Source organism: Eublepharis macularius, chromosome 4, assembly GCF_028583425.1.
Source record: "Eublepharis macularius isolate TG4126 chromosome 4, MPM_Emac_v1.0, whole genome shotgun sequence".
NCBI lineage: Eukaryota > Metazoa > Chordata > Lepidosauria > Squamata > Eublepharidae > Eublepharis > Eublepharis macularius.
Genome location: NC_072793.1, coordinates 153543549 through 153568789, shown reverse-complemented (window position 1 = coordinate 153568789; position 25241 = coordinate 153543549). Strand labels below are relative to the sequence as shown.

The window sequence follows — 25241 nt, the reverse complement described above, 5'->3', positions numbered from 1 at the left end:
GCCGGGCTGGGCCCATGGGCCCCGCCGCCACCCGCACCGCCGCTCTGCAGCCCAGCCACAGCCGGCCCGGGGCCTGAGCCGCGCTCGGTGAGGGAGCCTGCGCCCGGGCGGAGAGGAGGGCAAGCGCCACGGCCTGGAGCCGCCGGCCCCGCGGGAAGGGAAGGAAGGGAAGGGGAAAGCAGCTCCATTGGAGCAGGAAGAGGTGGGGGCTGCCCGGGCAGGCAGGCGAGGGGGCAGATCCTGAGCAGGGAGGGACAGCAAGCAGGGGGCACTGCTGCTCCCTTCCAAGCCCTTCCCCACCATTCCCGTCCCTCGCATCATCAGAGTGTGACATGGAGGGAGGAAGAGGAGGGAAGGGAGACAGCCTCAGTGGTGGGGATCCTGGCGCTGCTGGCTTGCCTACTCGGAAGTAAGCGCTGCTGCGTGCAGGGGGGCTCACTCTCTTGTCAAAGCGGGCTCAGGATTGAGTCGGGACCCTGTGGAATCAGAGAGGTCGTGGAGGGTCGTTGTTTTGCTTGCATGACCCAGGGATGCAGTTTGTATACCGGCTCCTGCCCTGCACGGCCGGGGTCACCACACTGGTGGGGCAGGCAGCTCTCTTGTTCAAGGGATGTTGCGTGCCAATTGACACCTGTCTTTTTGCCCCAGCCTTCACAGCTTGGGGTGGTGGTGGTGGTGGTGCCACACAGCTGAGGAAGGCTGTTAGCATGAAAAAGGGGGGTAGCAGGTCCATTGGCATCCTACCCCCTTCCACTTGATTTCCAGTTCCCTACAGGGTCTAAGGGACCACTGAATTGAGATGGTAAGTGTGTGGGGGTGACAGAAGGCTGGCATTTCCACACCGCTCCTTCCCCGGGCTTTCTATCCAGAAGTGTACCATAGTGGTGAGGAAGACAATATAGTGTGGTTTGCTTGGCATCCCTTCCCTTTGTTGTCATTTCCTCTATACTGAGTGGGACACCATGGCACGAGTGAGGCAGTGTATACAGTGGCACTTTCCCACTTCCTTTTCTCCCGGGACTTACGTTTCCATCCCTGATGGACCCAGGGGTGCATCAGAGATAAAGAACCATGTGATATGGGTAACCAGATATCGTGGTTGTTGTTTCCTCTACAGTTAGTGGAACACTATGGGATGAAAGAGGCAGTATGCAGGATTAGCTTGAGTAAGAAAAGAAGTCCGCCACACTCACCTCATTTTCTGTCTGACTCTGTCCCATTATTTCTGTTCATATTCAGGCAAGGCAGATGTAGATAGTCTGACAACGAGGCCCTAGAGAGGCTGTGTGGAGGATTTGTATGAGTAAGAAGTTATAGTATGTGGGTATCCCTTGTTCTCGCCTTTGATTACAGTTCCTACATCTCTCTGTCTGTTACATTTTTATCATGTGGCAGAATTTGCACTCGTGTCTCTAGTCCTAATCTAACACTAGTACACCAGCTGTCACACTACATAACTAGTGGGGTACTATGGGATTGGGAGGTATTGGTGTACAGAAGTATCCTGGTTAGACTGGCACATCTCCCCCTGTGAGACAGAGAGAAAGAGATGTGGCCCCAAGAGCTTTGGAGTATGTTGTAACAGAACCACAATTGTATGGTTTATATGAGTTGTGTGTTTGGAGTCCTGTTTCTCCCCTTCACAATTTATTGTGATGATTTTAATTATGATTGTACCATGCTTTTCTTCCCAATGGGATCCAAAGTGGCTTATTTCTGTTTTCCCATCCTTCCTTTTTATCCTAACAACAGCAATCCTGTGAAGTGGGTTGGGCTGAAAGAGCGTACCTGGCCCTGTGAGCTTCCGTAACACAGTGGGGATTTGAACCTGTGTCTCCCAGATCCTAGACCAGTGCTGAATCCCTAAATCACACTTGCTGTTTCCATGTTCACCATGGCAAACAGTAGTGTTTTCACTGTGCCACACAATATGTCATCTGGCAGCGAAGAGGCAAATAAGGAGGTTCAGAAAGGCTTTGGTGAAGAAGAGGAAAGGCTTGGAAGATGGAAAACAGGAGGCTGATCAAGTCTCTGCATAGAAAGCAGAAGATATTTAGGCAAAAAATGTGGTCAGGGTGTGATGTGGGTAAACTGTCAGCCCACCTCTCTCATACTGTGTTCAGGTGACTGCTTCCCATTTTACTGGTTGTATGATTTACTACTCTAATAATAATAATAATAATTGCGCTTACATACTGCTCTTCTAGATAGATTAGTGCCTCAGCCAGGGCGGTTAGTGTTATTATTATCCCCACAATACAGCTGGGGAGCTGGGACTGAGAGGAGGGGCTGACCCAAGGCCACCTGCTGAGCTCATGGCAGTAGTGGGACTCGAACCACTACTGGTTCTAATTCACAGCCAAACCACTTAACTACAGCAGCTCTCTAAACCAAGAAGGAGTTGTACCCATTTTTTTAAAAGAAAAGTACAATTGCCCAGAGTTTTGCACGGGCGTCCCAATTTCGAACTGCAAAACCCCTGTGCAGGCCCTAGCATTCTCAGAAGTCTGTCATTTGGACTAGCAGAGATCACAGAAACAATATATCTTTCCAAGATGAGTAAGTTATGTCACAATAAACCAAGAGTCCTTTTTTCTAAGCTCCATATATGCAATTTGAGTTTGGGGTGGGAGGAGATAACTACTGGGCATTGACAGTCTAGCATCCCCACTCAATTACTTCCCCTGTATTACAGAGCTGACAGTCACCATGGGGGTGGACTTTGATGTGAAGACGTTCTGCCACAACTTACGGGCAACCAAGCCGCCGTACGAGTGTCCTGTGGGCTCCTGCCGAAAGATCTACAAGAGCTACAGCGGAATCGAGTACCATCTGTACCACTATGACCATGACAACCCACCACCCCCACAAAGCACCCCTTTGCGCAAGCACAAGAAGAAGGGCCGGCAGGGCCGCACTGCCAACAAACAATCGCCCAGCCCCTCGGAAACCTCTCAATCTCCAGGACGCGAGGTCATGACCTACGCGCAAGCCCAGCGCATGGTGGAGGTGGACCTGCATGGCCGAGTGCATCGCATCAGCATCTTTGACAATCTGGATGTGGTGTCGGAAGATGATGAGGCACCGGAAGAGGCCCCCGAGAATAACAGCAATAAAGAGAACACGGAAACCCCATCTGTGGCTCCCAAAGCTGGCAAGCACAAGAACAAGGAGAAACGCAAGGACTCCAATCACCACCACCACAGTGCCTCTGCTGGCAACACACCCAAGCTGCCAGAGGCTGTGTACCGCGAGCTGGACCAGGACACACCTGATGCGCCCCCTCGGCCCACTTCTTATTACAGGTACGACCTGAGAGCTGGGGTGCTTCATAGCACCCTAGTTGGGAAGGGCCTTCGGGAATCACTCTAACCTGATGTGTGTTGGGAGAAGGACTGCTTAAGGAGATGCCGGTGAGCATTGCTTTAAGCCACTCTACTTTCTTTTTCCAGGGTGCCTGCTCAGAATCAAACTGGACAGCCTTCCAGTGTCTTAACATGTACATTGCAGGCGCATACTGCCCTGATTCTGGTTGGGACCAGGGAGGGGGAAATTAAGAGTCTAATGCTCTTTTTGTGTGATTTTGTGTATCGAAACTGCCTTCCTGATACTGTTATTATGTATCTAGTATTTTCCGAGGAGCTCTAGGCAGTTTTCATGGTTCTCGCCTCCTCTGTTTTACCCTCAGAACAACTCTGTAATCACTGTTGCCCCTGGAATGGGGGAAAGATGAGCATCTGTTCTTTGCATGGCTTCTTTTTTCTTTTCTTTTGAGGACTGATATCCGAGGGGCCTCCCACATTGGATGAAATTGGTTTTGATTAATGGGACTGCTTGAGGTTTTGTGGAACAGTTAACTCCTCCTTCCCTCCCTCTGTGGCTCCAATCTGAACCTGCTTCCCATGTGGTTTTTATTATTTAAAAAATGTCAGGCTGATCCTGTAAGGGCTATACCATCTTGTCTGTTTTGTCCCTCACTGCACCAAGTTCCAATACAGAGACCAATGCAGTCTGTATCCCTTGGGCAAAATGAAACTTTTCCTTTCCTACAGGAGCTCTGTAGAAAGGGAACACACAGAAATGTCCTTGTCCAAATCTGTGGCATTTCATCCCACCCTTCTTCCAAGGATCTCAGGATGGACATCCATGTTGCCCTCTACTTCGTTTTATCTTCACGTCAACCCTGTGAGGTCTGCTAGGCTGTAAGAATGAATCGTCTCATTGTCACCTAGTGAACTTCATGGCAGACTTGGGATTTGATCTTGGGTCTCCCTGATTGTAGTCCAACACCCTAGCCACTATGCCATATTGGCTTCAGTTACCCCAGCACTTCCGACATAATAAAGACTTGCGGGAAGACATTGAGGGAAAAACAATTGTTAGCATATAGGGAGATGTATTTTGTTAATTTGAAAGCTTTGCTTCATCGTCACAAGTCTGGTTCACATACCCACAGTAGCAGAATATCCTGTGGCGGGAGGAAAGCCATGAGTTTTCATAATGTGGTATGGTGAGTGTTCCCCATGAGAAGCAAAATGAATCAGTTTGGCAAGAAGGCTGATGGCTTGGCTGGCAGCAGTCACAGACTTTTTCAGTCTAGTGGAAGGTCAGTTGGAACTCAGTGTTAAAATATCTGCCTTGCATGCAGAAAGTTCCAGGTTTAATCTGTGGCAGTAGGTGATGAGAAAGACCTCTACCTGAGATCCTGGAGAGATGCTGCCAGTTAGAGTAGGCAGCAGTGACCTTGATGGACCAACGGTCTGGTGCAGTAGCAGGGAGCTCATGTTTGGCCATCTTTGAGGCAATCATCAACAGCTTGCTGCAGTTACTTAGAAATTAGGGGTGAGGGTAACTTTCACCATGTGGTTGGAGGCTATTGTGATTTAGGCTACAGCTGCCAAGTTGTGTTTGAAAGCATCCACTGCATGACGCTGCAAAGCCACACAAGAGCTTAGTAACATGGGTGGGATGGAGAAATGCGGTGCTGCATAGCATCCCTGTGCACTCTCCAACCTCTTGTTTCCCCTTTGCTTTTTCTGGGTTGCACAGGTAAGACTTCCTTGGTTGTTCTCCAAACCAAGCCTGCCGCTGAGTCTCTGTTGTGTTTTTTCCCCTTCTCAGATACATTGAGAAATCAGCTGAGGAGCTGGATGAGGAGGTGGAGTATGATATGGATGAGGAAGACTACATCTGGCTGGACATTATGAATGAGCGCCGGAAGACGGAAGGTGTGACCCCCATTCCCCAGGAAGTCTTTGAATACCTGATGGACCGGCTAGAGAAGGAGTCTTACTTTGAGAGCCACAACAAGGGCGACCCCAATGCGTTGGTGGACGAGGATGCTGTCTGCTGCATCTGCAACGATGGGGAGTGTCAGAACAGCAACGTCATCCTCTTCTGCGACATGTGCAACTTGGCTGTGCACCAGGAGTGCTACGGCGTCCCTTACATCCCCGAGGGCCAGTGGTTGTGCCGCCGCTGCCTGCAATCGCCTTCCAGGGCCGTGGACTGCGCCTTGTGCCCAAACAAAGGGGGTGCTTTTAAACAGACGGACGATGGGCGTTGGGCCCATGTAGTATGTGCCCTCTGGATCCCAGAGGTTTGCTTTGCCAATACAGTGTTCCTGGAGCCCATAGACAGCATAGAGCACATCCCCCCAGCCCGCTGGAAGCTGACCTGCTACATCTGCAAGCAGCGAGGCTCCGGGGCCTGTATCCAGTGCCACAAAGCAAATTGCTACACGGCTTTCCACGTCACCTGTGCCCAGCAGGCAGGGCTGTACATGAAAATGGAGCCTGTCCGGGAGACAGGCGCGAATGGCACCTCCTTCAGCGTCCGCAAGACAGCTTACTGTGATATCCACACGCCTCCGGGCTCCATGCGGCGCCTGCCTGCTCTCTCACACAGTGAGGGGGAAGAGGAGGAAGAGGAGGAAGAGGAAGATGGGAAAGGCTGGAGCTCAGAGAAAGTGAAAAAGGCCAAGGCCAAGTCCCGAATTAAAATGAAGAAGGCGAGGAAGATTCTGGCGGAGAAAAGAGCAGCTGCTCCTGTGGTGTCAGTCCCGTGCATCCCTCCCCACAGGTAGGCACCTCCTCCATTCCCGTTGTTATATTTTGCATCTTAGTGGTTCAGAACTAGGAGAATGGCAGACCTGCTATTGTAGAAAAAGCTTCTTCTTTCAGGACCAGTGAAGAACGCCCTGGGAGGGCAGGCTGACTCTGTAGGCCTGTGTAAGTGGGGCCCAACCCACAATTCCCAGGTTTAGGTCACCTGATCATGAGACCTGAGTGTTGGCACTGCTTTTGGCTGCAATCAACATGAGATAAACAGCCTTCCCTCCTTATGAAGAGGTTATTCAGGGAGCACCTGTTTTATTTATTGCACGTGAATCCCAAGGGCTTTGTCCCATGTGGTTGCAGCTGACAACTGTTCATGCATAGACCTTGGGATCAGGTGACCTAAACCTGGGAATTCTGATTCCCCGCGCACACATAGGCCCAGCCTGCCTGTCTCTTGGTCTCTTTCAGAGGATTTCATCCAGACAGCGAAGTTCTAGTCCTGTATATCCCACGGTATTACAAAATCAGGTATCAGTTTTTCAGGCTCTGCAGCATTTTGCTTCATGAGTCATAAGATGTGTAGCAACTGTCTTCTGATTCAGAAGTCACACAAAGTATAAACAACACCTGATCGCCTGGGGCACAGTTGCCAATACATGTGGACCCTGTGACCCTTGTCCTCAGGTTCTCAAATTCAATGTCCCTATCAAGCAGCTGGTTTTCACTGCCTAAAGTCAGCTATAGGATATGTCATGCAAAAGTCATGTTGGCAAGAGGTCAACTTTATAGTCCAGTCTGACAAGCTGATATTAAATGTAGCTCCATTTGCAGCAGGCCCTACTTTGATAGTATAGTCCTAGACAAAGAGTTTAGTAGTTAGGCATATACATTCCTCTTTAGTGGAACTGGGATGCCTGTTTCTTTCTAACTAATTCCTCCCTCTGTTAGAAGAAGAGTTGAAATGTGTTAAGAATCTGAGAAATTGATGTGATAGTACAGTAGAAACTCACCTTTTGTAGGCTGGTGATTCATGGTGATTGTAGGAAATGTGGTGGTTTTGCCACTTGGAGACAGCAGGCCCTTGCGTTCCAGCTGCAAGCAGAATTCCTTCAGAATCCCCTGCCTACCAGTATTCTCAGATTTCACCATTCAGGGCGATCCCAGGAATGGATCCCCTGTGAATGGTGAGGGTCTACTGTATGCGTGAACACAGTGCAAAGCTCCTTTCTGTCATCTGTTTGGGTCCCTGTTTCATTCATCTTCTTGTGGAATTGCAAGATGGCAAAATATGCCAGGTGGAATGTTGGACCCCTTTGTCATGCTTTGTCATGCTGGCTACATTCAGACCTCTTGATATGGCACAATTTGATCAGACCCGAATTAATTGTGATGTCTGAAACCTGTGCCTGCTTGTTAACACTAAACTGGGATTTCAAACTAGGGTTTGTGGGTGGTTTGGTGGCTTGGTGTGACATCTGAATTCACATGCCATAGTCTGTTGCATTTCACTGCATCTGGCACTGACCTGGCCAGTATGGGGAGGATGGCCTCTCTGCAGGGAGGTTCAAAAGAGACAAGAAACAGACAAACCAGGGTTCAGCCTCTCAATTGAAAGACGGGGACATGCTCAGGTGAATTTGTGGCTGAGGAGGGATTTGAACTCAGGTCAGACCCAAATATTGCACACTACTTAAAATTTTTCCAGCATCATTGTCTTACGTGCTGAGTGCTTTAACGGGGGCCAAATAAAGTGGGGGAAGCATTTCCCTTCCCCCAGGCCTCTTGCTTTTTGTCCCACCACCATATTTTCCTCTATATGTCCTCAGAGACTGTTGGTGGGATGCTGGGTGAGGTACTTAGTGAGCTAAGGACAGTCTGTCTGGAGCTAGCTTGGCAAGTGTGTTTGGGTTCTGGTTCTGGGTGTTGACTGGAAGAAGCCTCATACCGTTCAGTTGAACTGAGGCTGGAGGAGACTGACTAGCCTCAGCCGTCGCCTCTCACAGCAATGGGTCTGTACACTTCTTTGCCCCCTTTTATGCCATCATGAGGCTCCTACGGGCAGCTTCTGAAGGAGGCAAAGATCAAGTGCAGCAAGATGGCTTTCATTTCTTAGTTATACACTTTTATGGTTGAAAGGTGTTGATTTCCCCTCTTGTTCCCATAAGGCTGTGAGCTATTACTATTACTTTACTGGAGGCAGCCCATGCCTTCCCTGGCTGAGTGTGAGATTTGAACTTGGGGCTTCCTCCCCACATACTGTCACTGCTTGGCTGTCCTCTTTCCCTTAGGCCTGTGGTTCAGGCAGAACGTGCCCTGCCGCTCTGGGCCTCGCCCTTCTCTATGTCTCTATGGCACAGCTGATCCCCTTCTCCTCTTCCCCTGCAGGCTTAGTAAGATCACCAACCGCTTGACCATCCAGAGGAAGAGCCAGTTCATGCAGCGTCTGCACAGCTACTGGACCTTGAAGAGACAGTCCCGCAATGGGGTCCCCTTGCTGCGCCGGCTCCAAACGCACCTCCAGTCCCACAGGAACTGCGAGCAAGGAAGAACTGCTCCTCCCCCTCCTGTATCCAAGACAGAGCAGGTGCCGCTTCTCTTGAAATTTGGGGCAGGGGATGGATATGGTTCTGGTTATTGAAGGGGGAGGGTGGGGGAGTGGCCACCTGGTGCCTGTGACTAACAGCATGGCCTCTCGCCTGGCAATCTGCTTGTGGTGCGAAGGAGCATGGGGCTGTTTAGGAAAAGTTAGGTGCAAGGTTTCCCTTAGGGTAGGGAGTGGCACTGTACTTCCCAGTTCATCTAATGGGGGGGTGAGGGGGTGGAAATGTTCAGGCTGTCACAGCGAGGCAGGTGGGGTAGTTCCTGGTTCCTGCCTTCCTTCGGGCCGTGGTTTAAATCCTTATGTCAAAAGTCCCAGGGTCAATCTGGACACCTCCCTTAAGGGATCAGCGTCAAAAAAAACTCTGCTAGGGTCGTGGAGAGTTGCTGCCCACAGGCATAAGTAACCTTGGCCAGGATATTCTGAACCCATCCTCCCCTTGCGAGCCCTCCAGATCGGCCTTTCTCACTCTGCTCTGGTGCACGCCCCCATCCTGCCCCCCGTTTTGTGGCTGCCGTGTTAGCAGGAGCGAGTGGATTGCTCTGTTTCAAGCTGTGGCAGACTGGCATGGGTGAGGGGATGCCCCTTCCTCTCATAGACTCTGATGTTCCTGCAGCGAGACAACACAGAGGATAAGAACTGGGCCTTGAAAGATCAGCTGAAATCCTGGCAGCGCCTCCGCCACGATCTGGAACGAGCGCGCTTGCTGGTGGAGTTAATTCGCAAGCGGGAGAAGCTCAAGAGAGAGACGGTAACTGCGCCGGGAAAGGGAGCTGGGGAAGGAGGCACAGGCTTCCCTTGGGAGGGGAGATGGGTGGGGCCTTCCCTGAGGGTCGAGGAGTGTGTGAGGCGGCAGGGGAAAGTATTGGACCGTGACAGGGTAGCTGGGTGGCACAGTAAGAGCAGAGCATGAGTCTTTTTCTAGGGGGAGTAGAGGGAAGAAACCACAGTCTTCCTGGGGAAGCTGTCAGGTAAGAGACGACGAGGTCTTTGGGGAGAAACAAAGATCTTCCTGGGGGAGGATCTTTGGATATGGTGCCTTCGCTGCTTGTCACTTGGTGGTAGCTAGTTCTCTCCATTGTCCTCTCCTCAAGGACCTGACTAGGGCATACAAAGCCATTACCTGACTAGGTCATACAAATGGGGACTAGGACTGCTCAGGAAGAACCTCTGTGTTTTCTAGAGCTGTGTTTTTCAGATATTGTTCCTGGGACTCCGTAAGAACACGTTGGGGGTTCTGTAACAAATTGGGCACGGGCAGCAAACTGCCCCAAAGATAGCATGCCGATCATGCCCGGGATTCTGTCGTATCGCCACCTCCTGGGGAGAAGGCCCGTGTTCCTATCTTGCATGGAGACGGCAAGGCCAACAGGCCTGCTGGCATTTAGGCAAACAGAAAGTGCACCCTAGGATATGCCATCAGGATCTACACTTACAAGAAGGAGTTTCTCCTCCAGCAGATTATTATAGAAAGTGTTCCCTGAGGGCAGGGAGTTTGAGCTCCAGTATCCTGTGAGATGAAGGCAGTATGGATCTTCAGAGCGCCTTGATCTCGTGGGCACAAATCTCAAGGGACCGGAATCTCAGGTCACAAAGCTTGTTAGCCACAAACCATCGGCAGGATAGAAGTGGCAGATAACACTGCTGAAGAATTGCTAGAATAGGCAACCTGCGGAAGGTGCCCTTTTGAACCCCCATACCCCTTCAAAGGGATGCTGCTTTTGCCACCAGTCCCCTCGCCCCCTCCTCTTTCCCGTGGGTGCTCTTGCTCTCTTTAACACCACGCTACTTCAGAGGGCCTGGCTTAGGTAAGAGCGGACCGGTCCTGAAGACTCAGGCGCTGAGCGGAACCTCCCCCTCTCTCTTTCAGATTAGAATCCAGCAAGTGGCGCTTGAGATGCAGCTGACCCCATTCCTCATCCTCCTGCGCCGGACGCTCGAGCAGCTCCAGGAGAAGGACACGGGCAACATCTTCAGCCAGCCGGTCCCGCTGTCTGAGGTAACAGAACTCTACGAAGTAAGAACCCCTCCACCCCCAATTTATACTTTGCTCTGTTCCCACCCAGCCCTGGTGCTGGTTTCTCTCCTCTCATTCATGTGCTGCACACACCCACACCATGACTTCTTGGGTCTCGTGACAGCCTTCCCTTGTGACACGTGTCTTAGCTTTGTCAAGAGGGCTGGCAGGTGCTCTGCCAGCTGCCCATATGCTGCAGCTGGGGTTGGAGTATGTTTTGAAAATTTTGGACCGGATTGTGGATAGTTTGTCACCTTGCTTCTTCATTTGCACCAGGGTGGGGTAGGGGAGAATTCCTTGATTTTTTAATTTCCTAATATTTTTGTTTTGGTCTGGGAAAAGAAAGATTGGGACAAAAGTCTTATCCCAAGCCAGGATTTGAGCCTGTTTTCAGGCTCAAGCCCAGAAAATATGAAATGGGATGAAATTGCATTCACAGGGCCAAATGTTGCCTCCGTTTCCTGCTAGTCACTGTGCTGTGTATTCCTCCTCAGTTCTATGAGACAGATTACTCTTTAAACAGAGAATCTGTGTATTCTATGGGTGACAGTAACAATACTCAGCTAGCATTGCATGGCAAAGAGTGCAGTCCTAAACAGAGTTTCCCCTTCTCACCCATTGGCTTCAAGGGGCACAGGGTACAACGCCGCTTAGGACTGCACTGCAAATTATTTTGAGAGCCAGAACAGCACAGCCATCTTTGATGGGGCTGGGCTCATTGGGCAGAGCACATGCTTTGCATGCAGAAGGTCTCCGGTTCAGTCCCTGGTGTCTCCAGTTAAAAAAGGACCTTCGGTAGCAGGTGTTAGCAGTTCAGTAGCAGGTATCTGGCTAATTGCCTAGAGAGGTGCTTCCAGTCAGAGTAGACAGCACTGAGCTAGAGGGACAAGTGGTTCAGCTTGGCAGAAGTTGGTTTCAGATGCTTAATTTTGCATTTACTGGCCTTACATCTGCGAACTTTTTCTCCATCTGCCTGCATGGACACATGTGCAGAAAACACTGGACCAAAGAGCGCACGTGCAGGGTGCCTTCACCCCAGTCTATTAATGATGGCACCTTGCACGTGCAGTCTTATGTCCAACAGTTTCTGCAAATTAACTAGGAACAGCATCTCCGTAAAGGGTGTTGAGGAGCACTCTGTCTACATTGCCTCTGGGACCCTCATGCTTTAATTTCTGATTAAAGGGTGAGGTTTCTGGGGTAATGTTGGTAGGTTGCACTTTAGCACCCTTTAAGGGCCTGCTTTTCCTTGAGTGTGTTCGGCTGAGCATAGGGATAACATAAGCCTCATTGAATTTTAGCCACTAGCAATGTGTCCTCCAGCCTGGCTGTAATATTCAAGGGTCCAAATTTAACACACAGATTTGTTAATAAGCCGTCCTAACAGTGCTTCCTTTGGGACAGTCATGTCCAAAGTCAATTATCTGTGTTTAAAAGGGAGATTTTGACTGCACTTTTAACTGTGGGGCTGTACTGGGAAAGAGGGAGTGCAGAAAGCTAACCCCACCAATCCGCTGCCTGTCCGCCTGGCAACCATCATAGGAATGAAGGGGTTAAATTTGCATGTCTCTTGTGACTAGAGATGAAACCAGCGTTTGAATGGAGGAACAAAGAGGTAGTGGACAAAGTTCGTAAGCCACCTCAAGCAGGTCTCTAGAGAAGCAGCAGATAAAAATTCCAAATAATTAAACCCCTGAGATACAAATCTGGGAAGAAGGAAGGCCTTGTCTTTACCCTCCTCAACCCTAGAATCTCGTGTTCTTCATCATATGTACTGAGCACTAAAATCTGACCTTTTAGGAGGACAACAAAGTTTGTCCCCAGCCTGGGATGTTTTAATATTTGTAGAACCTTCAGTAATGCCAAGAAGGTTTGTGTGCTATCCAAGGCCTTTTGAGAAAGGAAATTGGGGCTGAGATTAGTAGGTGGGTCACGGGAGCAGGGGCAAAGAGCTTGAGGTCTGGGCTCGTAACTATAATTGGGCCTTAGAAGACTAGCAGCACCTGCAGTGTGCTAAGGGATGAAGTAATTGAATTTGCAACTTGGGTTGAGGAATTTTTAGACATCTAGCTTGAGGTGTCTACACTGCAGCTTCCACTAAAACTAAATAAACCTGCTGTTATAAAGTGCATTAAGTTTTTGGACACTGTTCATAAACCACAGGATTGTAGCAATGCTTTGAAGTGTGTTTACTGATGTGCTGTGCGCCCACATGGACTGGCAGTACCCCTTGGAAGTGGGGAGATTGCAGCAGCTTGGGCAAGAGTTTTAAGGGCCTGTTTTTAGACTGCTTTAACGTCTCTTTTCTTGGAGCAGGTGTTTCCCTGGGTGCTGGACTCCAGGTCTCTTAGCCATGCCGCTGTCTGTCCTCTGCAGGTCCCTGACTATCTGGACCACATCAAGAAGCCAATGGACTTCTACACAATGAAGCAGAAGCTGGAGGGCTATCGCTATCTGAATCTTGATGAGTTTGAGGAAGACTTCAATCTGATCGTCAGCAACTGCTTGAAGTATAATGCCAAAGATACCATCTTTTACCGGGCAGCTGTCCGGTTGCGAGAGCAAGGGGGCGCTGTGTTGCGGCAGGCCCGCCGGCAAGCTGAAAAGATGGGCATTGATTTTGAAACTGGCATGCACTTCCCTGTGGCTGGGGATGAGGCACCACTGCGAAGCACTGAGAATGGTGAGCAGCAACACACTTGCTTCAATACCCTGAGACTGCTGGTGTTCTCAGGGAGGGCCAGAAGCGCCCGAATTGGCAGCTGCTCTGGGTTGCTAGGGCAAAATACTGCTTAGAGGCCGTGTTCAGCTAGATTGGGTCCTCCAGGAATAAAGGAGCGCCTCACTTGTCAGCCTGAAAACAACCCATATGAAATTGCAAGCCTCGCTCTATAATATCAGTAAATCACAAAGGGATTTGGCAGTGCTGGTGAAACTTCCGGCAATGCTGGACCTCTGCTTGTGCCACCAGTGTATGTTTTTAGAGAACATGAATCTCTGCTTGCTGTAGAAAAGAGCAAGAATCCAGTAACACCTGTAAGGCTAACAAAATTTGTGGTAGGGTATGAGTTTCGTGAGTCACAGCTCACTTCTTCAGATACCGTAGTTTGTGCTGCTCTGAGAGGCAGTGGCTTTTCAATCTGCCTTCAAAACAAAGTATAATCAAAAAGAGTCCAGTAGCACCTTTAAGACTAACCAATTTTATTGTAGCATAAGCTTTTGAGAATCAAGTTCTCTTCGTCAGATGCATGATACAGAGACTGGTCAAATATAGAAGAGGAGGGAGAGAAGGGGAGGAGAGAGAAGAGGCAAGTAGGGGGGGAGGGTGCAACCAAAACATTCCTTTGCTAGTATATGTAACTAGCAAAGGAATGTTTTGGTTGCACCCTCCCCTTTCCCCCCTAATTGCCTCTTCTCTCTCCCCTTCTCTCCCTCCTCTTCTATATTTGACCAGTCTCTGTATCATGCATCTGACGAAGAGAACTTGATTCTCAAAAGCTTATGCTACAATAAAATTGGTTAGTCTTAAAGGTGCTACTGGACTCTTTTTGATTTTGCTACCACAGACTAACACGGCTAACTCCTCTGCATCCAAAACAAAGTATGTAAAAATATTTGGTGTGCTTAAACATTGCTCCCCCACCCCCAATACAATATTTTGATGGAGGGGATAGAATTCAGAATTTTTTTAAAAGAAAAGATTATAAGGAGTGGTGTTGAAGAAAATGGTATAGGGAAGTGGAAATGTATGGGGAGGTGGGGCCATTCTTGCAGGAAAGTATATCCCTCTCCCACCAAAAAGGGATTTGGTCAGTGATGGCGATTTCTGAGTTTTCCAAAGACCAATTTTTCTCCATCTCTCTAGAGGTTGGAAGAGTGTTTTGCCACCCAAACTGCCCCCCCCCTTTTTTTAGAATCTGATCATTCAGTGAAGTTAGTGCCACCTAACAATTAAAGCTTTGCTTTTTTGGTGTACAGAAGGAAAACTCTGTTGGTTGAATCCTAAAGTTCACCTGTGCCTATGTCCTGTTTCTAGCAGTGGCCAGACAGATGCCACTGGGAATTTCAGTGATAACATAGCATGAAGCTCTGCACACGCACACATTACATGTATGAAAACAAAATTCAGGTCCAGTAGCACCTTAAAGACCAACTAGATTTCCAGGGTATGAGCTTTCAAGAGTCAAAGCTCCCTTCTTCAGATACATTACATATATCTTACAGACAAAATCCAAAACTGAGACATAATGGAGTGATTAGTGTGTTTCTTTCTTTACAGCATGAAAACATTTTACTTTTGCTTTATGAAAGAAATTGTGGGTGCACGTTTTACTATACCTTGACCTAAAGTATGGGCTACCAGGAGCCAGTTTGAAATGTCTGACCTGGTGGTGGAGCAGATCCAGTCCAGGGATCACCAGTTGGCCATCCCTGGACCAGCCCAGACTTTCACTTGCCTTGTTTGTGCATTGCCACCTGTTTATGTATGTATGTATGTATGTATGTATGTATGTATGTATGTATGTATGTATGTCATTTATAGTCTGCCTTTCTCACTGAGACCCAGGGTGGATTACATAGTGTGAGATTAGTATGTGGCCCCGTTGGTGAAATCCCCCTTATCAGGCTGTATTTCCCTAACCCAGATGAGGAGCGGCTGCTGTTGTCTGAGAACCAGAAGCACTTGCCCCTGGAAGACCAGCTGAACCTCCTCTTGGAGCGTCTGTCGGAGGTGAGTGCAGGGAAGCAGAGCGTAGGCCGCTGTCGACGTGCCAAGATGATCAAGAAGGAGATCACAGCGTTGCGGCGCAAGCTGGCACATCAGCGGGAGACAGGAAGAGACGGGCACTTGACCCGCATTATTCTGCCAAGCCACAATCCATGTGAAAAGGACACTCAGACTGACAGTGCGGCAGAAGAGAGCAGCAGCCAGGAAACTGGCAAAGGTAAGGGGGCTTTGAAGGCTAGTGGGTGGGCATTGACTGCATGGATTGCCTGGATTTGACTCTGGCCAGAGATTGTCTCAGGACACAAGAAGTGGCTAACAGATGTTGTGGAGTCATTCATGGGAGGATTTCCCACAAAGATTGGCATCTATCCAGGAAGCTTCAGGTGTGGGATAGCCCATCAATTTGAACTAGCTTAGGTTTCTTTCATTGATTCTGTGAAAAAGGATAGGAAGAGAGGGTCTGGGCTAAAGGTCACAGTGTAACTCTCCCTTTCTTGGCATCCATGCTTCCCAATCCAACTCCAGTCTCCACCCAGAATCTTTATAAGTGACACCTGCTGGTGCCCCATAGCCCTCTTGCATACCCTTGAAAGTGTGCACAGTCTCTCTTTTTCCCACCCCCTCCCCACACTCATTCTTTCCAAGCTCAATTGGGTGACCCATGGGCATCCTTCAACAGAATGCTCTGAAGAGCTGGTTTCCTTATAGAGAAATCGCACATTCTGCCAAAGGAGTGTCACAGACCCTGACTGTTAATGGTATAGAACAGCAGGCCTGAGAATTTCTGCAGCCGTATATTTCATTTTGCTGTGTCAGCATTTCTCACTGTTCCATCCATGAGAAAAGATAGTTGATGAATAAATGGCTACATGCCCAGACTAAATTTTACAATGACCAGAACGTAGTTTGAAACAATTATCCTTTAGAAAATCGCGCTCAGTTATCATAGGTGTCTCCGTAATGACTTCAGAAGAAACAAATTAGATGGTTTTAATACAATTGTTGCCCCATGGCGCAGAGTGGTAAGCTGCAGTACTGCAGCCCAAGCTCTGCTCACAACCTGAGTTCGATCCTGGCGGAATCCAGGTTCAGGTAACCGGCTCAAGGTTGACTCAGCCTTCCATCCTTCCGAGGTCAGTAAAATGAGTACCCAGTTTCCTGGAGGTAAAGCGTAGATGACTAGGGAAGGCAATGGCAAACCACCCCATAAAAAGTCTGCCAAGAAAATGTTGTGATGCAATGTCCCCCCGTGGGACAGTAATGACTCGGTGCTTGCACAGGGGACTACCTTTACCTAATACAATTGTGTGTGGTTCACATAATTAGACATATATAAGATAGCCATACCCTAAATACCCTTGCATCTCTCAGATTTGGGTTGCGTGAGACTCTTATCTTTCTGAAAGTGCATTAGTGAGAATTTTAGAAATGTTATTTAATTTTAAGATAGGATAAGAGATGACATGTATGCTTTTCTAGTTCTAGTTTCATTGGGATATGCTAGGATTTTTTATATTCTTGATAGTTTTATATTTAATCATTTCAAGAGTGATTAGACTGATTTTAAATAAAGATCTTAAAAGAGAACATTGAGTGATTTTTGGCTGGGATATAAAGTTTTCACAACACCTGGAATAAATAAACTTCTGACCTCTGTTCAATCAGCAGACTGATTAACTGTCAGAGATCGGTTGTTGGAGAGGATAGTCATCTCAATACAGCCCTGTGGCTTAGTGGTTAATGTGTTGCTTTAGAACAGACAAAGAGACTCCCAGTTTCCATGTGTCCATTTTGAAATTAATGCTTCCTCCGTGGGAGGGATAATACTTCGCATCAGGAGGGCAGATCTTATCTGTATGAAGGCATCAAAAAGAGCAGCTGCTCCAAGAATTTCCATGTTATATGAAACTAATAATGCAGATAAAAAATATTAATGGCCCTCCCAGAAATTGGGCACAGGAAAGATAGCTAAAAATGCCCCTTTTGGTCCTCCCCCTCCCCAGATACCTGTTTTATCTCATTGTATCCAGTCCTTCCTTTATCAGGGCAACATAATTGAGTGCCTCCTTTCTGTCTTCACCAAAAGTTTCATGTGTTGGGCAAGGATGCAAGATCTTTCCTAGCTCCATGTTGCCCAGGGACCTTCATGGCCAAGGGTGGAATTAATGCCCGTGACTCCCCCCCCTCCCCTGTCAAAATCCTTCTGCAACACCACTCTGATTTTAGGAGGGCACTTGGCTGATCAAAGGGATTACGATGGCCACCATTTTCAGTTTTTAGAGTATGTTCACTAGGTCAAAAGCAGCACCTTGAACTAGGCTTTTTAAGACTTTGCAAAGTGGATGCTGAAGTCTGCATTGAAAGTTGTTCTCTTCCCTTACGGGGACCTGAACAGCTTCTCAGCAGAGAGATCTCACAGATCAGAGAAACACTGAAACATGCCGTATAAACAGGAAAAATTGTCTTTCAAGTTCTGTCTGGCTGTCCTTCTGATGGTTCCCATTAAGTCTTGGGAAAGTAGCCCCAGTGAGAAGTGAACCAGCCCTTAGAATGGGCCCGTTCAGCTTCTCTAGGAGGAATGCTGAAATAGAATGCTCAGGTTCTGCTTCAGGCAGACTCTGGAGCGTGCGGGTTGGAAATCCTTTTAAATAAATACGAGTTCCTCTTTTGAGCAAATGCCGCCACTTGATTCCAGGCCTTGGCCCCAACTCCTCTTCTACCCCAGCACACGAAGTTGGCCGGAGGACGTCAGTGCTCTTCTCCAAGAAGAACCCCAAAACGGCTGGGCCCCCAAAGCGTCCTGGGCGGCCACCTAAGAATCGTGACAGCCAGTTGGCTGCAGGCCATGGGAACAGCCCTGTGGGACCCCCACAGCTACCGATCATGGGGGGGTCCCAACGTCAGCGCAAGAGGGTGAGGAGCCCACGACCCAGCTCCAGCTCAGATAGCGACAGCGACAAATCGGCAGAGGATGCCCCGATTGGTGAGTGAAGAATTAAATACAGATGGGGAAGGGCAGTTACAGTATGGATGCTCATGGGTCTTCCTTCTATAATGTATGCAGAGGGTACAATACACACAAGGACTTTTGCTTGCTTCAAACCAGAAGGCAGGATTCTGTACCAAAATCCACACACATGCAAGAGGGAAGTTAAATTTATTAGCTGGTGCATACAAATTTAGATTTGTTCTCAGAAGAAGTGGTAAAATTTAATGAATGTGAGTATGACCCATGCCAGGTTAAGTAGTAACTATAGTAGAATAGCACTGAGGGAAGAGGGGAGTTCTGGAGGTGACAGGAAGCACGTAGGGCACAGAAACATACACTGGGATGTATCTGGTGCAGTGGGCTTGTGAAAAGTAAAGCCCGTCTCTGGGTGACTGGAAGTTCTGCCAACCCCTTTTCTAGTCCAAGTTGCAAGCAGACAAAAGCCTGCACCTTTCAAAGCTTTTCTCTGTGATGAGGGCTAGAAACATCCTCTTTTTTAAAAGGGAAGCCAGGATTCCTTGAAGTATACACCCATCTCTGTGGTGAACTAGATTTTGCTGCTGGTAACATGATTGTTAGCTTGTCCAAAAGCAACTCTCAGTGCCGATTTGGGAGGTCACACATGGGAATGCAGAATGGGGCTTGTTTGATTTGTCCTTCCATCTGTCTGTCTCTGCCCAGACTTGGCAGCCAACGGCTTCAGCAGCAGCAACCAGCGAGAGAGTTTCCTAGTCTACCGCAATGACTACAGCCTCCCACGCAGCAGCTCTGACTCGGAGTCCAGCAGCACCAGCAGTAGCAGCGCCGCCTCCGACCATACCAGGTACCTCTGAGGCCCAGCCCGTTCCATAGAACCCGTCCCCTGCTGGCTGCAAAGATGAGAGAGCAGCGTGGATAGGAGTGGCCTGATGAGGCATTTCCCAGCTAGCAAGCTCAAAATCGGCTTTCTTTATTCTGTCACCCAAGATGGTCTTGTCTAACACTCTACTCCTTTACATCCCAACCCCTTTATAGATAAATTCACATGCTTCTGATGATGGTGTACCAAATTCACTGTGCGTAATTTAGCAAAGGTTTCAGGAGTATCTGAAGTGTGCCCACAGACTATTGTTGTGTTGTTGTAGGCACCACCATGCACTCATCCTTCCTCTTTAACTGTCCCAGTGAGAGGCAGAGATGTAAAAGAAATTTTGAAGTGCTGGAAAAACTGCCGCCCCCCCCCCCCTCCCAAAAAGAACATTTGAGGGAAAGTTTCTTACTTTCCTGTCAAACCTAAACTCATTTTACTGCTTTGACAAAGTAATATTCATTATTCTTAAAGCACACAAAATTGTAAGATTGGCATAATAATGGAATTTAAAAGTATAGAAGCCTTAGTTTTCTATAAGCAGAATTGCAAATATTTCCAGTACTTGAGAGAAAGCTGCAAATGGAATATATATTAATTTTTGACATGGGAAAAAAGTTGAACTTAAAAAACAAATTTTATGGCGAACAAAAGAAAGTGCTACTTGCAGAACCAGCCTTGTACAGTCTCAGTAGGACAACTGGCACATCTGGATATCACAGTAAACTTTATAACTTTGAAAACACAGGCCTCCTTAATGATGTATTATCATCCAATATGCTATAGCGTATTAATTGTTGCCAAAATGGTTTCTGTGTAAACAAGAAACATATCCTTTTAAATGCTGTATATGTACAGCATAGGTCGGTATTACCATTATCGTTGTCTTACATAAAAATGGTCATGGTATGCATTTTGAGTGAGTAAAGCCTTGTTGTAAAAAGCTTTTTATTGACTCCAAAAGAGAAAATATTATTTTGCCAGTGATCTCCCAAATTTCTCATTTTTCCATTAGTAAAAATTGGAGAACAGTCCTTTTAAAATCTTTTCCCCCTGTTTGGGGGGGGGGGGGGCTTTCTCAGGCCTTCACAGCACTAACAGAGGAGACCTGATTTTATTTCTTGTCCAGAATTCTACTGGAAAGGTTGGTAGTCAATCAAACTCCTGGAATGACCCTTCTCAGCACTCGTAGATTTAGGCATTCCCCACCCCTGGTCAACATTAAATGCTTTCAACGATATCCATAGGTCTGATACAGGCTCAAGCAAAAGGCAAGGGCTGGAAAATTAATATTCTCTTTCCTCCCCCTCAGCACAACTCCGTCCAAACAAGGCAGAGGGAAGCCTTCTTTCTCTCGTGTGAATTTCCCAGAGGATAGCAGTGAAGACACGTCAGGAACAGAAAACGAGTCCTATTCAGTGGGAACTGGCCGAAGTGTGGGCCATGGCAGTGAGTGTCTTGGATTGCCTTTCCCCCTGCATTCTTTCTTGAGCATACGTTCGCCAAGGGTGGCAGTGACTCCTTTGCACTCTTCTTGTGTCTCTGCGCAGTGGTGCGGAAAAGCATTAGCCGATCAGCTGGGTGGCTGTCTGAGGATGAAGATTCCCCTCTCGATGCTCTGGACCTTGTGTGGGCTAAATGCCGGGGTTACCCATCGTATCCAGCACTGGTGAGTTTTTATATATTCAACTGAAGGATCAAGTGCAGTGGGCACCTTGTTGGTCCCAGGAGTATCACGAGCAGGAAATAAAATTATGAACAAGTGGCCATCAGGAGGAACAAGACTAGAAGCCATCAGAGGTAAGTAATGAAAAGATGCGGAAATGTGCATGGCCATAACCACACTGTGTGCAGCACAGAAAAAACTACCTTATATAGAATCCAGCAGAAAAGGATATTAAACAAACAAACAAAACCCAGTGCTGCAGAGAAAAATGTGGAATGCATGCATTTTCCTTCTTAAATAAATGATTAAAAGGATGGGACTTGGTAACAACTACGAGTCACTCCCTGCCTGTGTCTGTCTCCTGGCCTGTTTGTAGCCCTGCTTTCTTCAAACTGTGCTTTTTGTATAGTGCCTGGTCAGAAAATGAGTATCAAACAATATGTAAGCTGTACCATTTCATACATATAAATGGATTTAATTTGCATAATTTGCTTCCAGCACACTGCTTGGTGCTAAGGTGGCGGTTTATTTAAGCTCACTGATGGGGGGCAGTGTTTGCAGAACCTGGGTTTTTAACATTTTTATTTATTTCGATTTATAAACTGCCCATCCTCAGGGGCTCTGGGCAGTGAACAACAGTTAAAATCAATAAAAACAAGAAAACAGTAATTCTAAAATCAACATAAAATAAGCAATAATAAAACAAATTAACCAAGTACATTAAAGTGCAATGGTGGGGAGAACCCCCCACCCCAAAGGTGGGAGGCCTACATGGCACCACCCCCTTCAACCACCAAACGCCTGGCGGAACAGCTGTCTTACAGGCCCGTTGGTTTTGCAGAATTGCCATGTTAAGCATGCATGGAAGAGAATCTGGAACTCATAAAAAATGACTTCTATGCAACCCTGAGGAATATGGACATTTGAGGGGAAATTACTTACTTTCCTATAAAACCTACACTTATTTTACTGCTTTGACAAAGTAAAATGCATTATTCTTGTATGATTGGCATAATAAAAAAGAAACCCTGAAAGCTGAAGCATTCAGGAACACCCAGTGTAGCACCCATACGTGTGCCCTTGCACCAGAAGCTGGGCAGCTTCAGGCTGTTCACAGGTAGAGGCTGTGACCCATAAACCCCGACGCCAAGTTGCCTGGGCTCCATATTACTAAGCTTCCTTTCTTTTAATGTTTGTATTTCGACATTATTTCCAAGAAATGCAGGATGTTAATGTACATGTTACGGAGAGAGTAGTCAAAACTTTGTGGGTAAATGGGGATTCAAAGCTAGAAGATTCCTGGGGATTCCTCAGTCCCGCCTTCAGGCTCCAACCCCTGTCTTTCATTCATTCCTGCAAGTGTAGCAGTGGCCTCTCTCTGGTATCTTGCATGTGCCTTCTTGTGCTTTTGTCCATGACTCTCCCTGTTGTGCTTCTTGATTGCTCTTCCTTGGTGTCTGATTTCCTCTCTCTTGCTCTTGGCAGATCATTGACCCTAAGATGCCACGGGAAGGGATGTTCCACCATGGTGTCCCCATCCCTGTACCCCCCCTTGAAGTGCTGAAGCTGGGAGAGCAGATGACTCAGGAAGCAAGGGAACATCTCTATCTGGTCCTCTTCTTTGATAACAAACGTACCTGGTAAGGGTTGAGCGTCACACTTCTATTTCTGCTTCTGGAGGGGGGAGGGATGGGTCTACCGCATAAGGAGAGGGATGGATCAAGATCTGGTAGGGAAAGTTATGAGTGGGGGTTATCCTACTATGCTGAAGTGTGGTGGTGTGTACAAGATGGGAAGAAGGGGAGGAGGAGAGAGATCCCCAATGAAGTTTGTTCCTTTTCTGCAGGCAGTGGTTGCCCCGCACCAAACTTGTGCCCCTGGGTGTGAACCAGGATCTGGACAAGGAGAAAATGCTGGAAGGGCGCAAGTCCAACATCCGCAAGTCTGTCCAGATTGCCTACCACCGCGCCATGCAGCATCGCAACAAAGTGCAAGGAGAGCAGAGCAGCGACTCCAGTGAGAGCGACTGACCCTTAACGGAGCTCCCGCCCTGGGTGCTCGCTCAGTGCAGCTGGACTGTACGGGAGAGGGGAGTGGGGAGCTCCAGCCTTGAGAAGCCTGAGCCCTTGGCCAGGCTGCGGGAACGAGTGCAGAGCACCCAGTGGCCCCTCCAGTGTGCTGGGCACACACGCAGAGCACTGTGCCCGTCACCTGGGCAAGCCTACCTCTTGTGCCAGCCTGCCCTTCCTTGTTCTATGCCTGGAATTGCCCTGACCGGCTGCATAAGCAACACCCAGCTGCCTGTATAGCTCCCAAGGACAATACCCCACTGTCTGGGTCTAGGCCTTTGTAAAATACTGTACAGTAGTGGGAGAATGTAAATTATTTGGGTTGCTCCATACACACAGAACCTGCTCCTCACCCCCCTGCCCCCCTTTCCCTGTAACGTAGCACCTAGTAGGTGCCCCGGCCTCCTCTTGGCCCAGCCCAGCCAACACTCTGCAGAGCAGGGCCCGCTGTCTTCTCACTCGCACATTTTGATACTATAGCTTTTTGGAACTCGGCTCTGCCTGACCCAACCCTGTAGGACCCCGGCTCCTCTTTCTGCAGCAGCCGGGTGGGCATTTGTACTTGTATTTATTTTGGAGGAAGATCTCTATCAATTCTTAGAAAATAAAATGACTCTTTTGGAATCAAGTGTCTCTGTCCCCTTCTTGTCAGAAAGGACAGAAGCTTTATCTTAAAAGTTCTTCCATCCATCATATGCTGTTGTCCAGTTTATTATCTGAAAGCAGGTAGCTATGTGGCACAACTCCAATTATACCACAAGACCAATTATACCACCTCTTCTGTCAGGATCACCAGTACTGTGACCACTTTGACTGTTCACTTAGCACTACTGATGTATGCTGAAAGTGGCAAAAAGTGACTCTGGAAATTCAAACATTTCTTCCCCCATGTCTACGTATGCATATGCTTCCTAGAGTTATGGGGCAGTAGATTAAAATGTCCTCAAGAGCATCTACTTAACCAAACCACACATACGACCAAATGAATTGTTTCATTACCTATCCATTGTGTTTTCCCCATACTTGTTCTAAGGAGCTTGGAGCAACACAGTGTGTTCTTCCCTCATTTTGTTCTCACAACTACAATGTGAGGTAGGTTAGGCCAAGAGTATGATTGGCCCAAGGTCACTCAATCAACTTCATGACAGAGTGAATATTTAAACCCAGGTCTCCCAGATCTTAGTCTGTAACCATTATTCAGTGCTGCATTATAGAAAACGTGTGGCCTAAACCTAAAATGTTGTAGCACTTCAGAGAATGCTTCCAGTGCTTCACTCTTTTAGATGACAGTAGCAATGGTCTTTTCTGTGCTCAGGAAAATATTCAAGCTCTGTCACATTAGAAGCACTACGTAACTGGAAGACAAACTTGCACAGCAGTAATTTTCAAAGATAAGGTGTTCATATGTTCATCCTTAGCAAGAGTAGGTGGTAGAATAAGACGGTAACTGCTAACACAGTGGTCATTTCAACAGCTGATGATGAATGGGTTGCATTTATTTGGTGCTGGTAATTCCAGAAGGGTGAGGAGCCAAGGCTCAGTAATAAGAGCATCTGCCTAGCATGCAGCATGTCCCATATTCAATCTTGCGTTAAAAGAGCTGGGTAGCAGACAATGTAAAAGACCTGCACCTAAGACCTTACAGAGCAGCTGCCAGGCACAGTAAACTGCTGACCTTGATATACCAAAGGCAACTTCATGTGTTCAGGAGGGTAGCTGTATTAATCTGTAGCAGCAAAGGTTTGTGGCACCTTAAAGACTTAACATACTTTTACTCTAGCATAAATGTATGTGGATTGGAACCCACTGCATACATCTGACAAACTCCACAAAAGCTTATGCTAGAATAAAATCTCTTGAGTCTTTAAAGTGCCACAGTTCCTTTTTGTTCCATGGCTTATTTTTAAAAGCTTTACCAGTATTCTACTTGACACTGTTGGTAGAAAGTTTGACCCTTGCTACTGCATTTGTTATGCAAGATAAGTGACAGATGACAAGAAACAAGGCCATGGAGTGATTTGAAGACAAAGCTGTACCTTGTAGTAAGTAGGAAGCCAGTGCAGGGATTTGAGGGGCATCGTATGGGCAGAGTGACCAAAGAAATAAAGAATTTTGGCAGAGTGCTGAGTAGCAAGGACCAAGATGCATCAGTGTAAAGCTAGAGATGAAGATGTTGCTATTGGACACCAGCTATCTTCAGTGTGGGAATTATCTTGTGGGTTTCCTCAAGGCACGGTCTTATCCCCCATGTTATTCAACCTCTATA

The 25241-nt window shown here is 47.7% G+C and overlaps 1 protein-coding gene across 3 annotated transcripts; it reads left to right on the top strand.

The window, feature by feature from the left end:
* On the top strand, positions 1-23591 carry BRPF1 (bromodomain and PHD finger containing 1). Of its 3 annotated transcripts, none has more exons than XM_054978167.1 (14): positions 1-87; positions 2696-3305; positions 5122-6081; positions 8445-8643; positions 9275-9409; positions 10529-10675; positions 13052-13358; positions 15322-15621; positions 18100-18387; positions 19075-19216; positions 20553-20689; positions 20791-20909; positions 22392-22546; positions 22753-23591. In XM_054978167.1, the coding sequence occupies exons 2-14, from the start codon at positions 2710-2712 to the stop codon at positions 22934-22936; spliced, it is 3669 nt and encodes a 1222-aa protein (XP_054834142.1). In that variant the 5' UTR covers positions 1-87; positions 2696-2709; the 3' UTR covers positions 22937-23591. The 3 variants fall into 3 exon arrangements, with proteins under 3 accessions (XP_054834142.1, XP_054834144.1, XP_054834141.1); XM_054978169.1 differs by having other exon boundaries at positions 9257-9409; positions 10529-10657; XM_054978166.1 differs by having other exon boundaries at positions 9257-9409.
* Positions 23592-25241: the final 1650 nt, after the last annotated feature.